General features: G+C 49.7%; 1 protein-coding gene across 1 annotated transcript in view; it reads left to right on the forward strand.

Annotated features, from left to right (window-relative positions):
• The window catches only part of LOC309531588 (uncharacterized protein), a gene marked incomplete at its 3' end in the record, with an annotated part of 400,889 nt that overhangs the window by 195,391 nt on the left and 187,881 nt on the right, over positions 1-17,617 (forward strand). Inside the window, exon 2 of the mRNA XM_082221178.1 lies at positions 10,249-10,330. Within this exon, the coding sequence (XP_082077304.1) occupies positions 10,249-10,330 (82 nt within the window). The remainder of the gene's footprint in view (positions 1-10,248; positions 10,331-17,617) is intronic.

Consider the following 17,617-nt stretch of genomic DNA (forward strand, 5'->3'; position numbering starts at 1 on the left):
GGAACCTTCATCGGATCCAGTACATGCACCAACACTTTGGAAATCCTACCAACTGGACTGGTCACTGTCTCTAACACAAGGGACTCCCGAACTTTTCCTAACCTTACTGTTGCCTGGGCCGCTGCGGTTGGACATCCCTTGGACTGGAAGCCACAACCCGCAGACACCAAGCTACTACAAACCTTTGCTTCAGGCCGAATGGAATCTTACCTCAGCGGCCTATTCTGGGTGTGTGGGCACCGCGCCTATACATGGGTGAGCCCACACATGTCCGGATCCTGCTTCATCGGCTACATCGTTCCCGGAATTAGAATATTACCACACCTACCGCCTGGAAGACAACGGAACAAAAGGGAGCAAAAAGAGCTGTCAGACCTGTCAGACGTTGCTGCGAATGGAGAGACCGTAGGCCGAGCACTCTTCCCCGCCTACGGTGCCGGTTCAAACCACGTGGATATTCTCCGACTCACCGACATCCTCCTTAAGTTCATGCAGGAGGCGACTCAGATCACAGACTCTCTCATGTCGGAACTATCCGAGGTAAGACAATTGAGCCTACAGACGAGGATCGCGACAGACTTCCTCTTGTCCAGTCAAGGAGGTACCTGTGCATTAATAGGCACAGAGTGCTGTACATACGTGACTGACCAGACCTTAAATATAACTGGACATTTAAATAACATTCATGAATTAGCAGGGAAACTCCACGACATCCAGCATGAGGGGCTATCCGACGTAGACTTATGGGGATGGTTGCCCAAGCTGGGATGGCTCAGACAACTATTGAAAGTCGTGTTGTTCATCATTTTAACTGTTTTCCTCTGTGTCTCTATCCTATGTTGTACTATGCATTGTATTACCCCTTGCTGCTCTCTCCTCCGTCATTCTGCTTCTGCTACCTCCTTTTCTCTTCGAGCCTATTCCCGCTCCCGACATGCTCCCACTTTCCCAGACTATGTACAGATGAGACATTTGGGAGAAGGTGAATATGAGATCACCGAAATTTAGTGCTCAAATGGTGCGGAGAAAGGATTTGCAAGTTCTTACAGAACTTTAATGCAAATCTATCTCCGAATGGGGGACTGATACGGACTGAGGGGGGGGGTGCCTATTTCCTCCCTTCCTTTTGGCGGTCCGAGGCGATGACCTCAAGGGTACCACCGCACACCCACCCTCGAACCCCCTTCACCGTTGCACAAGCACCACATGTTTCCCAGACCTTTTCCCGAGCGAAATAAGCTCGAGTATATATATATTCCCTATCCTTTCCTATGCCTATCTGCGCTCCATACTTAGAATGAGTAGACCGAGTGTTTCCCTTCTCCGCTTATTCCTATGGCCGCGCTTTGGCCAATCACAGCCATGCATTCGTCCTGCAGGAGCTAGCTCAGGGAGCTCTTGCACGCCTCATTTAACCTCCTGACGAGCTGCTGACGGCCCCCCATGGCGAGAACAATAGAACCGAAACTCCCGACCTCGTAAAACTGTCAAACCCTTGTTACAATGTATCCATTTCTGCAAGAATGGATACATTCTGCTTCCGCTTTTGATCTAGGCTACGGAACGGACTGAAAGTCATCAGAACCTTTCAAAATTCATATAAAATCAACCGCAGCTCCAATTTTCTTGCTCTTGGTGTCATTCGACTCAGTTTCCCCAGGACTCCATGATGTTGGCCGACTCCATAATCCTCGAGACGGCAAGTCACGTACACAGGAACTCCTTAATCCTGTCAGATCGCTCTGCCCAGCCCGTCCCCCGGGCAATACCAGGTGGCAGACAGTGCATATCAGTAACCCATTGTCTCACCGCCACCGGTACTCATGAAATGTATATTTGTGTATGACCCTCGCTCTGCATATTCCCCCTCCCTTTCCTCAAATGTAAATTAGTCTAACCCCACCTTTTCTCTGACATATTCATGACGTGTGTAATGTATTCATGATGTAACCCATGAAATCCAACCTTCCCATAATGTATTCATGACGTTTCTCGCACTGTGTTATGGGACTTGGTGGGAACTTTTAAAAGTTTATGTCGCCCCATTCTCGGGGTTCAATCTCGTCTTGAACCTGTTGCGCAATAAACTTGGATCTTCGCATTTTGCTCCTGCGTCCGGCTGAGCTTCCTTTTCTTCCGCTAGAATCCACGGACTTGGTCCGATTGGCTGGGTGGCAGGGTAGATACGCACCCAGATTTTCCGTAACACCAGCCAAGAGCCAGAGCCCCCCCCCCCAAAAGGGACCGAGGGAGATGCTCAGAGCCCAGCCCAGAGCCAAAGGCCCCCCCAATAGGCGGATCCAGGAGGAAGCTGCCCCCTTAGAGCCATTCAAAATGACAGAAAATAATAGAAATCAGAGTTCTGCCCTGGCCACGTGAGTGTGCAATGCGCGGGGGGGGGCTGAGATGGGCGGACTGGCCTTGCAAGGGTTAAAGGGAACTGAGCTGCCTTCCTAGAGAGACCAGGAAGAGGACGGGGGGGGGAGGTCCTCCAGAGCCAAGGCCCCTCCCTCCCCAGTCCTTCCCTGCCTCGCTGTCCCTCCCGGGATCTGGTGAGTCTCCTCTCTCTCTGGGATCTGGTGGGGGCCTGGGGGGCCTGATCTGCTCCTGCGGGGGGGGGGACCCCAAGTCAGGGAGAAGGAGAGGGTCCTGCCAGGGAGGGGCCAGGTCTGCCACACTCTCCTTCCTGCAGATCAGAGGGTCCCAAACTCATTTGACCCTCCGCCCCCCCCCTTCAGAAAAAATCTCCCTTCTTCAAACAAAGGAGTCCCTGGGACTTTAACTCTGTGTGACATCGCTCAGCCTCATTGCACAACAGAGGAAATGTGTGCAAATGGTTTTCCAAAGCTGGACGAGGAGGTGGACTAGCCCCCCCCCCCAGAAAAAAGGGTGGGAGAGAGAGGCCAGGAGTAAAGAGAGGGATCCCAGTTTCCCAGAGTCTGGCTGCTGCATTGGGGACCAGTTTCCCAGTGTCTCCCAGGGCAGCTCCCCACGGAGGCCACTGCAGCCATCCCCTCGCACCCAGAGCAGAGCATCCCAGGACCACATCCTCTCTCTCCCAAAGGGATTGTGGCTGGCAAAGCAGCCGGAAATGGGCGCTGCTACTCCCTGAGCCTCCAGGGACCTTGGAATCTATGTGTGTTAAGCCATCTAAGAGAATAATAGTAATAAATTGCCTGCCTAAATTTCAAGGGATATGTCTTTGGCCCCGCCCACTTGGCCCTCAGGGGTTGACTAGATACATACCTGGCCCTCAGAGCAAAGAAAAAGGGACCCCACCCCAGGAGTCTGTCTCCTCTTCATCTTCTTCTCTGCTGCATGACGCAAGGGGGCTGGGAGTACCACCTCACCACATTCCTTCTAGCTCAGCACAGTAACCCCAGCACAACAACCAGCCAGAGCGGAACGATTAAAGGCCGGCGCCTCACAACAAGACTTGACCACCTTCACCCCAACAGAGCTCAGGACGAGGCAGCGGCGGGGGGAAGCATGGACCCCTGGACCCAGTGTACAGAAAGAATTTCAGGGCAGGCCCAGCATGGGTAACTGCAACAGTCACCTGGGCGACTTGCCCCATGTATTATGAGGTGCTAACGGGGGGGGGGGCAATGCTGACATCGCCACTGCGGTGAGCTACAGCGACCGTTCCTGGGAGAAAACCGGGAGGAGGGCCGGACAGAAGGGTCCCAAGGGGGCAGCTGGGCGGTGAGGCCCACAGAGCAGGAGGAGTGGGCAGGGGAGTCAGAACCACTATGCACAGAGATGACCCCCAAGGGACCGAGGGAGATGCTCAGAGCCCAGCCAAGAGCCAAAGGCCCCCCAAAAGGGACCGAGGGAGATGCTCAGAGCCCAGCCAAGAGCCAAAGGCCCCCCCAAAGGGACCGAGGGAGATGCTCAGAGCCCAGCCAAGAGCCAAAGCCCCCCCCCCAAAAAATGATCCCTTGCCATAGGCGGATCCAGGAGGAAGCTGCCCCCTTAGAGCCATTCAGAATGACAGAAAATAATAGAAATCAGAGTTCTGCCCTGGCTACGTGAGTGTGCAATTTTAGGGGGGGGGCTGAGCTGGGGGACTCGGCTTGGTAAGGGTTAAAGGGAACTGAGCTGCCTTCCTAGAGAGACCAGGAAGAGGACGGGGGGGAGGTCCTCCAGAGCCAAGGCCCCTCCCTCCCCAGTCCTTCCCTGCCTCGCTGTCCCTCCCGGGATCTGGTGAGTCTCCTCTCTCTCTGGGATCTGGTGAGTCTCCTCTCTCTCTGGGATCTGGTGGGGGTATGGGGGGCCTGATCTGCTCCTGCAGGGGGGGGACCCTGTTAACCTACCCTCCACAACAGCCTCCTGCCTAGCCTTTGAGACTAAGTTTGGGCTCCCTACTGGACGCCTGCGCTGTGCAGTGCCAGATTGGGGGTCCGAGAAAACAAAGTTTTGAAAGGGGAGCAAACGACCTTGCGTTCTCACATACCCGGGTCATCCCTAACAAAGGTCACCAGGCAGGAGGGGCAGCTTCATTTGCAGAGTTAGGGTAGGTGGAGAGTAAGAGAATACTTGAAAGACTCCTCTGGACGACTCCGAGAGAGGGATGTCAGAGAAACAGTAAAAGAGCCACGCTTTCCCGGACTCAATTCCAAGACGGAAAACGGGGGAGAAAAGAGATAGAGAGATTAAGACGTTCCTGGACGAGCCCGGGGGGGAACGTCGGAAAACAGCAAAAGGTACCACAATTTCCCCGGCCAAGCACCGCGTAAGAATTTGTGGGGAGAGAAAGGGAAAGGTTTTGACGTTCCTAGACGACCCCAAGAGATAACGTCAGACAGAAAAGTTCCGCGATTTCCCTGGCCACTTTCCGAAGGGGAAAATCGGGGGAGAAAAGGGGAGAGAGAGAACGTACCCGGCCGACTCCGAAGGGTAACGTCAGAAATGAAAGAAGGAAAGTCTGGCTGTCGTGGGGACGTTACTTTTCCACCCCCCTCCCAATGTATTTACTTCAAACCATACTCACGTTCGAAGATGTCCCCCCGCAGATCCCGGGATCCTTTTCCCTTAGCCGGCTTTGACCTCGCCTTTGCTCCCCTGGTTGAGCTTTTGGTGACGATTGATTACCGCCCGCAAAGAGGAGGCAGGGAGAGGAAGAAGGATCTCTGGGCTAAGGTTGCCCAGTGGCGCCTGATCCCCTCTATCTCCCCTCTCACCTTTACAGGAGAACCAAGTGTCCCTGAGCGCGGTCGCCAACTGTTAACGGAAAAATCTGAGGGCTCCCTTGGACAAAAAGTAAAGACACCAACCAGGATAACTTGGAGCAAAACAGCAGCCTGTAGGCTTGGCCTTTATTGAACTGTTGCAACAGGGTATTCCCTTCACTTGCAAGAGAGAGGAAAGACCCAGAACAATGGGCTGCAAGACCTTATAAAAACTTTTGGAATTCCCCTCCTCTAGCTCAAGCCCACCCCCAGAAACATCATGCATACATTACAGAAAGGAGGGGTTGACATCATGCATACATTACAGAAAGGAGGGGTTGAGGGAGGAGTTGTGGTGGTAACCTGAGTGTCCTGTCACCTGGCTGGTTCCTCCTTTCCCCCTCCCCATGAGTACTTTCCAGGTGACAATGGGGAGTTTGCAGTTTCCTGCCCCCAGAGGGAAGATCTGATCATTGTCCTTTGTTTCAGCCTGTGGTGAATCCACTGTTCTTTGTGATTTTGATTGTCTTCTGTCTGGGATTATCAGGGTTGACATAGCAACTGGGCAGGGCTCCTGTAGATGTGCTGGTATGTTGAAGGGATTATGGCCGGACCAGAATCACCACCCCTCTTTGATAGTCTTTGTCATATGGAGAAAAATAAAAATGGAACAGTGCAAATCCGATGTATGGTTGATTTTTCTATGAATTTATAACAGAAATGTGGCATATGTAGTGTGTGAGTGTGTGTGTGAAGTTTGTACAAACAGAATGATTGGGGGGGGGGTTCCTACTACAACCCCAAGTCAGGGAGGAGAGGGTCCTGCCAGGGAGGGGCCAGGTCTGCCACGCTCTCCTTCCTGCAGATCAGAGGGTCCCAAACTCATTTGACCCTCCGCCCCCCCTTCAGAAAAAATCTCTCTTCTTCAAACAAAGGAGTCCCTGGGACTTTAACTCTGTGTGACATCGCTCAGCCTCATTGCACAACAGAGGAAATGTGTGCAAATGGTTTTCCGGAGGTGGACCAGCCCCCCCCCAAAAAAAAACCCCACGGGGAGGGAGGAATGAAAGGTGGGAGAGAGAGGCCAGGGATAAAGAGAGGGATCCCAGCCCAGAGTCTGGCTGCTGCATTGGGGACCAGTTTCCCAGTGTCTCCCAGGGCAGCTCCCCACGGAGGCCACTGCAGCAATCCCCTCGCACCCAGAGCAGGGCATCCCAGGACCACATCTCTCCCAAAGGGATTGTTGCTGGCAAAGCAGCCGGAAATGCGCGCTGCTGCTCACTGAGCCTCCAGGGACCTTGGCATCAAGGGCTGTGCGTGTGTTCAGCCATCTTAGAGAATAATAATAATAAATTAGCTGCCTAAATTTCAAAGGAGATGTATTTGGCCCCACCCACTTGGCCCTCAGGGGGTTGAACAGATACATACCTGGCCCTCAGAGCATAGAAAAAGGGACCCCACCCCAGGAGTCTGTCTTGAGAGCGGCAGAGAGTCCAAGTGCAAGAAAAGGAGACAGAAGCAGGGGGGAAATGTGCCCTGAAGTGGGGGTGGGGGGAGAGCAACTCCTGAGGACCCCCGTAATAATAGTAATAATAATAATAATAATAATTTATTATTTATACCCCACCCATCTGGCTGGATTTCCCCAGCTACTCTGGGCGGCTCCCAAACAGAACACTAAGAACAGAATAAAACATTAAAAGTTTCCCTGAACAGGGCTGCCTTCAGATGTCTTCTAAAAGTCTGGTAGTTGTTCTCTTTGACATCTGATGGGAGGGCGTTCCACAGGGCGGGCGCCACCACTGAGAAGGCCCACTGCCCGGTTCCCTGTAACTTGGCTTCTCGCAGGGAGGGAACCACCAGAAGGCCCTCGGCGCTGGACCTCAGTGTCCAGGCATAACGATGGGGGTGGAGACGCTCCTTCAGGTATACTGGACCGAGGCCGTTTAGGGCTTTCAAGGTCAGCACCAGCACTTTGAATTGTGCTCGGAAACGTACTGGGAGCCAATGTAGGTCTTTCAAGACCGGTGTTAGGTCTTGAAAGACCAGCGAGTCCTCCACAGCCGCCTGCCTCCTGTCCCCCCAAAACAGTACTTCTCTCTTGTCAGGATTCAACCGCACTTAGAGCGCATTGCATCCACATTGAACCAAGCATCCATTTTTCACAAAATACAAATGATTCCCTGGTCAGTCAGTTCTGACTTCATGCATTTACTGGAAGACAGGAGAAAACTGGCTGATTAACATTTTGCAATGCTATCTTCCTTCTAGGAGGGCTAGAGGCTGCTTCCTCCTCCTCCTCCCCCTCCTCCTCCTCCTCCTCCTCCTCTCCTTCTTCTTCTCCTTCTCCTTCTTCTTCTTCTTCTTCTTCTCTCCACCTCTTCCGTCTTCTTTTTCAGAAGATATCTCATGGTTTGGTACAGTCCCACCCTGGTTCCTAGGAAGACTCATCCATGCTTGCTCAAGGGACATTTCTCTTCTTCGGACCTAAAAATTCTGTAACTAAACAATATTTGCTTTATAGGATTTGCTAGACCTCATTAGCACAGGCAGAACTTGGCAGACGACCAAAGGGTTCCTTCCTTCCTTTACCACCGGGGCCTTGTAAAGACCCCAAGATCTCCTGCAACGATTTTGCAATGTTTTTTGCAGATAAAATCACTCATATTCGGAAGGAGCTAGACACCACCGTGGGAGCAGGGCCGGGGCGGGAGAGTGCTAGAGCCCTGTCTGGTCAAGTTGCATGGAATCAATTTCAATCCGTTACCCCTGAGGATGTGGACAGGCTGCTTGGACGCGTGAAACCAACCACCTGTCTCCTTGATCCTTGCCCATCCTGGCTAATAAAAGCTAGCCGGGAAGGACTGGGCAATGGGCTTCGTGGGGTGGTGAATGCTTCCCTCCGTGAGGGAGCCTTCCCAGACCCGCTGAAAGAGGCGGTCATTAAACCGCTTCTTAAAAAACCATCTTTATTGCAGCCACGATGGCCAACTATCGCCCAGTCTCAAATCTTCCATTCTTGGGCAAGGTGATTGAGCGAGTGGTTGCTGAACAACTCCAGGCACGCCTGGAAGAAGCGGACCATTTGGATCCCTTCCAGTCGGGATTCAGGCCTCATCATGGGACTGAAACTGCCTTGGTCGCGCTGGTTGATGATCTCCGGCGGGCTAGGGACAAAGGTGAGAGCTGTTTCCTAGTTCTGCTGGATCTCTCAGCGGCGTTTGATACCATTGACCATAACATCCTTCTGGACCGTCTTGAGGAGCTGGGGGCACTGTTATACAGTGGTTTCGCTCCTTCCTCCTGGGCCGTGTTCAGAAAGTGGTGGTGGGGGATGAGTGTTCAGACCCCTGGGCTCTCACTTGTGGAGTGCCTCAGGGTTCTGTCCTCTCCCCCATGCTTTTCAACATCTATATGAAGCCACTGGGAGAGATCATCAGGGGGTTTGGACTGGGTGTCCATCAATATGCAGATGATACCCAGCTCTACCTCCCTTTCAAATCAGAACCAGTGAAGGCGGTGAAGGTCCTGTGTGAGTGCCTGGAGACGGTTGGAGAATCCTGACAAGACAGAAGTACTGGTTTTGGGGGACAGGGGGCGGGCTGGTGTAGAGGACTCCCTGGTCCTGAATGGGGTAACTGTGCACCTGAAGGACCAGGTGCGCAGCCTGGGAGTCATTTTGGACTCACAGCTGTCCATGGAGGCGCAGGTCAATTCTGTATCCAGGGCAGCTGTCTACCAACTCCACCTGGTACGCAGGCTGAGACCCTACCTGCCCGCGGACTGTCTTGCCAGAGTGGTGCATACTCTGGCTATCTCCAGCTTCGACTACTGCAATGCGCTCCACATGGGGCTACCTTTGAAGGTGACTCGGAAACTACAACTAATCCAGAATGCGGCAGCTAGACTGGTGACTGGGAGCGGCCGCCGAGACCATATAATGCCGGTCTTGAAAGACCTACATTGGCTCCCAGTACATTTCCGAGCACAATTCAAAGTGTTGGTGCTGACCTTTAAAGCCCTAAACGGCCTCGGCCCAGTATACCTGAAGGAGCGTCTCCACCCCCATCATTCTGCCTGGACGCTGAGGTCCAGCGCCGAGGGCCTTCTGGCGGTTCCCTCATTGCGAGAAGCAAAGCTACAGGGAACCAGGCAGAGGGCCTTCTCGGTAGTGGCGCCCGCCCTGTGGAACGCCCTCCCATCAGATGTCAAAGCGATAAACAACTACCTGACATTCAGAAGACATCTTAAGGCAGCCCTGTTCAGGGAAGTTTTTAATGTGTGATATTTTAGTGGATTTTTGGTTTCTATGGAAGCCGCCCAGAGTGGCTGGGGAGGCCCAGCCAGATGGGCGTTGTACAAATAATAAATTATTATTATTATTTATTTTATTTATTTTATTTATTATTATTATTATTATTATTATTATTATTATTATTATTCCAATTTCTTAGAGACTTCCTGAGAGCACAGATGGATGAGGGAGACTCAGCTGGCCCTGGAGCAGGAAGAGGCCATGCCATCCAAACTGGGAGCAGTGGGGGATTCTGGGAAAACTCTGTGCTGAAGATCCTGGGTGAGGAGGACACCCTCCGCTCAGAGGTGCAGAGCCAGCAGTTGAGGCAGTTCTGCTGCCAGGAGGCCAAAGGACCCCGAGAGGTTTGCAGCCGACTCTACCACCTTTGCCATCAGTGGCTGAAGCCAGAAAGGCACACGAAAGCTGAGATGCTGGACCTGGTGATCTTGGAGCAGTTCCTGGCTGTCCTTCCACTGGAGATGGAGAGCTGGGTGAGGGACTGTGGAGCGGAGACCAGTTCCCAGGCGGTGGCCCTGGCCGAAGGTTGCCTCCTGAGTCAGGCAGAGGAGAGAAAGCAGGTGAGAGAGACTTTCCTCTGGATACTCCCAAGGGGCTCCAAAAAGGATGGTGAATATCCCAAAATGTTCTACTGATGGCGCATTCTTTTTCTGGGAAGGCATCCATGGAATGAGATCTAACACCCTGAATGTTTTTGTCTTTGTCATTCTCTTTCTAATATTTCTCCCCATTCTCTGTTTTGTATCCTTGTTTCTTTTTCAGGGAAAGGATCTCTTTGCAGAAATGGACCTGGATTCCTGTGAGGCAGAGAGGCCTCCGTTGGACACCAGAGAGAGGCCACTGGGTAAGGAGGAAGGTGGCTTTTCTCCGTCTCATTCTTTTTTCCGTATAATGTCTGGGTCCTTTTCATCAGGTTTTTTTTTTGGGGGGGGGAGTTGGGAAAAAGGGTCGAGAGGAGGAGAGATGTATTTCTGCACGACTAACATATGAAATGGGCACAAATGTCCACCTGCACTTTTCTTTCTTGCAGATGGCAGAAGGATGCCGGCAGGACCTCCCTATCCGCCTTTTCATGGGGGCAAAAGGGAAGCAGTGGCTGTGGAACCAGATCAGGTCAGGGGGAGCTGCCTTGTGGGGACAGAGGCTGAGGGATGGAGGAATGTCATGGACTGGTTGGGCACAGAGGAATGGTGGGAGGAAGAAGCTGGGGAACCAGGAAGGGAAGACGTCTTAGAGCCCAAGGAGTGGAGGTGGAGGAAAGAGGGGCGGTCAGAGGGAGAAGAGGAGAAGTCTGGGAAGAGGAGGTGTCAGAAGCTGAAATGGTAACAGGGCTTAGTGAGCTGGGAGACTCTGTGGCAGAATGCAGTGCAGAATCAGAGGCAGAAGAGGAAGGAGGCGAGTGGGAGGAGGGAGGTCGAGAGGCAGAGGTGAGTCAGGAGAAGGAGGAGCCACCGGGGGTCAGCATGACCTTGACAGAAGATTTGACAGAACCTCTTTAAACCAGCTGTACTCTGAAGGAATGACCCAAACCTTACAAACCTTCTGACTGTTTCATTTTCACAGAGAAGCTTCCGGAACCCTCTTGAATTACCGTATTTTTCACTCTATACGACACACTTTTTCCCCTCCAAAAATGAAGGGGGAAAGTGTGTGCGTCCTATGGAGCGAATGCAGGCTTTCGCTGAAGCCTGGAGCGCGAGAGAGGTCCCGGCGGACAGTTGCCTGCAGCCCGAAGCCCGGGGAGTGCGGCACTGTGCACCCCGGGCTTCGGGCAGCTCTCCACAAGTCTTCAGAGCCCGGTGGGAGTTCCTGCCGGGCTCCCAAGGCTTGCAGATAGCAGCCTGCTGTCCCCGAAGCCAAAACAGTGAGAGGGGGCGCTGTGCTGCCCTTCGTCTAACTGTTCCAGCTTCGGGATGGCTGCGCAAAGCCTCTGCAGGGTGGCGGGGTGAAGGCACCCCTTCGCCCTGCGGAGGCTACAAAGGATGTCCCCGAAGCCTCAAGCCTTTGGAGTGCAGCTGTGCTCCAAAGACTTCAGGGATCTTTGAGGCTAGCAGTGGGGGAAAGCAGCGCTTCCCACCAACGCCAGCCCCACAAGCTCGGGGGGCAGCGGCAAGGTTCCCCAACCCGCTCTTGAACGCACCATGAACGCACCTTGTTTTTGAGGGGGAGAACAAGAAAAAATAATATGTTTTCCAATTCTCCCCCTCCTATGGTCCGGTGCGTCCAAAAGATCGAAAAATACGGTAACTAGAATAGGAAAGAGCTCTACATATCAGATCAGTGCTTTCTCCTCTAAGAAATGCAGACTGACAATCCCCCCATTTATTAAGTGCAGGAAGTATTGATATGCAAAACACCTCTGGAAAAACATTGCATGTACACTTTCCTTCAACAAGAATAAATCCTAGCCTTTGGTTGGTAGACCTGCAGTTCACCAGCAGATGACACAGTCTGACCAGAAGCTTCTGTGAGCAGCAGAACAACATCCTGACTCCTAAAACTAAATGTTGTCCCTCACATTAGAAAACAAAAGGCTACCTATGAAACCTGACACAGTTAAGGAAAAAACACAACTCACTCATCAAAACAGCTATCTTATAAACCTTATCATCTTATCTTAGTTTGGTTAGCTTACTAATCGTATATAAACTCCACTCAAACATATAAACCAAGACCTGAAAACCTCGCTTTATAGCAAATCTCTCCAACAGAATATTCAACAGAGCAATTCTTTACCAGACCACATCAACAAACTTTGCCCTGTATCATCTCACTTTTCAAATCTCTCCACACTAAAGAAACTTCCACCTAGACAACTAGTCCATTAATTGATTGACAGTGCAAACTGACAGACCATCAGGGAATGAGCTGCTGTTCTCATTCAGCCTGTAACTCAGCCAAGACTGTGAATATTGTGTTCTTGCTGATAAAGAGTTAACTCCAGCTGTGAACTGTGGGATTTCCTGCCCAGATAACTCTGTGACACCAGGCTTCTGAATGTTGACAGTAGGATTCATCTGTAGTTGATGTTTTCATGGAATTCTAGAGTTGAAAGGGACCCCAAGGGCCATCAAGTCCCACCCCCTGCATTGCAGGGAGTCTCCTCTTCTTATGAGGTCGCCAAAGTCTTGGAGCCTCAGCTTCAGGATCTGTCCTTCCAGTGAGCACTCAGGGCTGATTTCCTTCAGAACGGAGAGGTTTGATCTTCTTGCAGTCCATGGGACTCTCCAGAGTCTCCTCCAGCACCATAATTCAAAAGCATCAATTCTTCGGCAATCAGCATTCTTGATGGTCCAGCTCTCACTTCCATACATCACTACTGGGAAAACCATAGCTTTAACTATACAGACCTTTGTTGGCAAGGTGATGTCTCTGCTTTTAAGCTCTGCAGTGATCATGGAGCCCAAGAAAGTAAAATCTCTCACTGCCTCCATTTCTTCTCCTTCTATTTGCCAGTGGCCATGATCTTCAGTTTTTTTTATGTTGAGCTTCAAACCATATTTTGCGCTCTCCTCTTTCACCCTCAATAAAACGTTCTTTAATTCCTCCTCACTTTCTGCCATCAAGGTTGTATCACCTGCTGTCAGGGGCTCAGGAACAGAGGCACAGGGGAGGAAGGAAATGGAGGGCGAAGGGGAAGAATCTGAGGGCAGCGTAGGGGAGTATGACAGCGAATCGGAAGATTCCCAGAAGGAGGCGCCGATGGTCAGGGCAAGGGGGGTCCCAGGGGGGGACGCACCAGAAACAAGGGGCCAGCGGGGACTCCCAAAGCAGCAGCGGGAGATCAGGACCAGCTTCCCCACCAGAGCGTAGTGGGGGGGAAGAGTCCCATGTGTCAGGGCCAGCGTCTCCTCCAGCAGGGAGAGAAGATGAGTCAGGGCCGACCTCACCTCTATCGGAGAGTGGGGGAATGGAGGGGAGGTCAGGTCCAGCTAGCCTCCCCGAAGGGGGAAGCAGTGACAGGAGTAGTGTAACGGTCAGGAGGAAGGTTGCCGGCTGGGCGCGCGCGCCAAGTTCGAATGTACAGGCGCGTGGGACAGCAGAAAACCCGGATTGGGAACCAGGTCCTAAAGCCCGCCGGAGGCAGGGGGAAGACTCAGGGGACTCAGCGTCAGAAGAGTCTAGGAAGGGCAAGACCCCAGCGGACGGATGGAACCAGAGGAGGAAAGAGCAAAGGAAGAGGTGGAGCAAGGCTAGAGTCTTAAACTGGTGTCTGGGGGGAGGAGATTCTGCTGAGCCCGACCAAGGGCTCCCTCTAACCCTGTGTAGTCCACACTGACTGGCAGCAGCTCCCCCCAGTTTCAGGCAGGGGTCTCATCCAGCCCTTGCGGGAGATGCCAGGGGCTGACCCTGGGACATTCTGCATGCCAAGCAGATGCTCTTGGTTCCCCATATTTCACTAGCCTTTCAACGTTATTCTGTTATTCTGCCGTGGAGATTCCACCTGCCTCTTTCCAAAGGAGAAAACTCACCTGATTAAAGAATTTGAGGTGATGCATCATTTGTATACTTTTTATGAGTTCTATGTTTTCAATATCCCTGAGATCTCTCTCTTGGTGAAGGGTGGTATATCAATTCAATTAACAACAACAACAACAACAACAACAACAACAACTATTATTATTATTATTATTATTATTATTATTATTATTATTATTATTATTAATTCATTCATTTATACCCCGCCCATCTGGCTGGGTTTCCCAAGCCACTCTGGCCGGCTTCCAACAAAATATTAATACAATACACCATCAAATATTAAAAGCTCCCCTAAGCATAACAACCATCCATTTTTAGTCCATTGAGTTAGAAATTCAGCATTTCTGGGAGGGGAAATGGCATACTATTGAGTGTTTGCCTAGCAACATGCTTAAGAAAGTTTTGGTTATTTATGATGAGAATAGGATTTATTTATTTTGAACTTCGCTTGGTTCCTCCTCGGCAGCCAGTGCGATTCTTTCCGCAGGGCTGGAACTCAGGACCCGCTGCCTTGAGGGACACCTAAGAGCAGCTGGGCAGGGAAAGGTCTCCCTGGGGAGGTGGGGGGGGGACTCTCCTTCCTTGGAGGTGTTACGGCTAAAATCTGGGTGCGGGGTTACTCTGCCACCCAGCTCATCGGACTAAGTCCGTGGGTCCCTGCGGAAGAAAATGAGCTCAGCCGGACACAGGAGCAACTGCAGAAGGTCCAAGTTTATTGCGCAACAGGTTCAAGGCGAGATTGAACAGCGAGAAAGGGGGTGACATGAACTTTTGAAATTTCCCTCCATGTCCCAGAATACAGTGCAAAATACCTCCCAGTTACATCACGAATACATTAAGGAAAGGTTGGGTTACACAGATTACATCATGAATACATTAAGGAGAGGTTGGGTTACACTGAATTAACATATGGAGGAGGGAGGGGGGATATGCAGAGCTGGAGATATGCGCAGATAAGCACATCCTGAGAAGACAATGGTCCATGTACGCATAGTCTGTCACCTGGCATTGCCCGAGGAAAGGTTTGGCAGAGTGATTTTGACAGTATTACTTGAGAGATTATGGAGGACAGGGGAGGGGTGATGGAGTCCTAGAGAAATTGAGCAAATATATTGTAGTGAAGAAGACATGCCCCCCCCCTTCCGTAACAGTCCCCCATTCGGAGATAGATTTGCATTAAAGTTCTGTAAGAACTTGCAAATCTTTTCTCCGCACCCTAAATCTCGGTGAATGTAGGTTTTCCCTGTGAGTGGGAATACGCTCTAATGGAAAGGAGGTGGGTTGAGCAGGGCAGCAAAAGAGGGAGCAACACGGACGAATACAATGTACACGCGTGTTATATATATGCGTTAAATAATAACTTGGTATCTACCGTACCAGATGTGTGGGTTTATGCAAACCTGAAAGGGACTTGCATATCATGCTGCTTTAAGGATATTTGCACAGAAATATAATGGTGTAACAGTACACATAGCTAGACATAGGATATCACGTAAATTAATATTTTGTTGCTCAGTTACTTGTGGTATTCTAGCACCTTGGAAGAAATATTTTCTCAATAGTGATCTATGCTTTACATTTAGGCAGGAAGGTCCACTAATGACTGCAAAGTGCAGTTTGCTTCCCCCCCCCCCGCCATTTTGTGTTCTCAGGTGTCAAGGTAGCTCTTCTGTGGTCTCACACTGACATAGTGCTACAGCAACACATCCTGTCTGTTGAATCCCCTCAGGGCTTTCATTTAACCATGTCGCCTGGCATTCACCATAGCTGGCACAGGTTTGGGCATCTCTGAGGGAGATGTCTTCGCCTTGGCCTTTAGCTATGGGATTTTATTATAGGCTGTGGTTTTGCACGCATGGGGGTTGCTCACTTGCACTTAAAGGACCAAAAGGCTAATTGCAGCCTGGATACACGTGCCCAATTCAAACTGAGTCCAATTTGAATTTATCTTGCCCAATGGTTCTCAACTCTTCAAACCAATCTGTTAAAAGAAAACCATTCTTAACAAGGGCAGTTGTCCAAATAAGTCAATTTAAGTCTATAAGGAATCATTCCTGCTAAACCAAAGCATATCCACCTTCATGTTTCTTAGAAGCTTCTCCTTGGTAAAGCAAGTTTTAGCACATTTTTAAAATGGGTAGGGAAGGTTGGCATAGTGCCAGGTGGGACAACGAATTGTGGTTATCTAAACATTGGACTACACAATAGTGTGAGCTATTAGAAAGTATAAAATGCATGAGAATTCTCCACTGGTGTGTAAGGAATAAGACATTAAACATAAAAACAGTTACACACAATAAATTGCCCCCCTTTGTGGAAATCACACTGTCAGACACATTTCAACATTCTTACATAATAACACATAATACAAAACAAAATAATTAAATATCTGTTGCATATCTTGACACAATTGTGATCTTTTACGCATGTATCTTTTGAATCCTGGAGCACAGAGGCTTGAGGTTCAAGTGAAAAAATGTCCTTGCAATTCAACTCCTCCCCCCTTTGTCAGCCCCCCCCGTCAGTCTATATCATTTTAAAGAGATAGCTGTGGCCACTTTGAAAACTCTGGTGTTGCAGGTCTCGTGATAGCGAAGAACTGAGTTGAGGGGTTGTTGAGGGGTTGTTGCTGCTTTTCATCATTGCACATCTGTAGAAGTGATATCCTGTAAGGGGCAGGGTTTTGGGGTGACTTAAAAACAGTTAGACAAGGAAGGGGCAAAAGGCAAAAAGGATGTCCTCCAGTTTCCATGGGAAGCTGCAAATAATAACAATCTTAGTGGATTAAACATTTTATTCATTATCATTATTGGACTATTTTGATTGTTGTTAGCCGCCCTGAGCCCAGCTTTGGCTGGGGAGGGCAGGATAGAAATAAAATTTACTATTTAGTATTATTTATTATCACATTTCCATATAATTACTGTTATTATCTGCTAAGTTTGTTTGCTTTCCTTCACTTAGTTTTTGTTGTTGTTGTTCTTTTCATATTATAAAATAAAAATTACTCCACATGTATAGAAAGAGAACTGAAAAAATACAAAGGTTAAAAAAATACAAAAGAAAGCAAAAAATTAGATTACCAGTCAGATGAAAACAAACTTGACACAAGGACATCAGATTTAGAAAAGAATTATTATTAAATATATTATCAAAACCACTAGACTGAAAAGATGGGAAAACAATGGGGAAAAACTTAAAATTCACCATGTGCTATCTGATAAAAGAACTTCATGAAACTGACTTTCAACATGTGATGAACATGTCCCCAAAGTAAAACACAAACACACAAAATGAGCTATGAGGAACCAAAAATAAATAAATGCTAAGACACACAATTAATAAGTAACCTGAAGTAATCTGTTTTGGCATTCTAACATCCCAAATGAAAATAAAAGTGTTTCTTGATGTGACATCAGCTGTAATGTTAATAGTGGAATACTGGGAAATGAGTTAATACCAAGAAAATGAATGGCAATTTAAAGTTGTGCAAGTACCTTGCACTAGCCAAAATGACAGAATTAAGAAATGCTCAGGCAAAAGGTAAACAAATACCATTCCACAAACAATGTTTGGTTGTGCTTCGATTAATTTCATATATATAATGGAAGAACTGATAAAACGAACTTAATAAAGGAAAACAGATTATTTG

The sequence above is a fragment of the Podarcis vaucheri genome, assembly GCF_965113315.1.
Source record: "Podarcis vaucheri genome assembly, chromosome: 4".
Classification (NCBI taxonomy): domain Eukaryota; kingdom Metazoa; phylum Chordata; class Lepidosauria; order Squamata; family Lacertidae; genus Podarcis; species Podarcis vaucheri.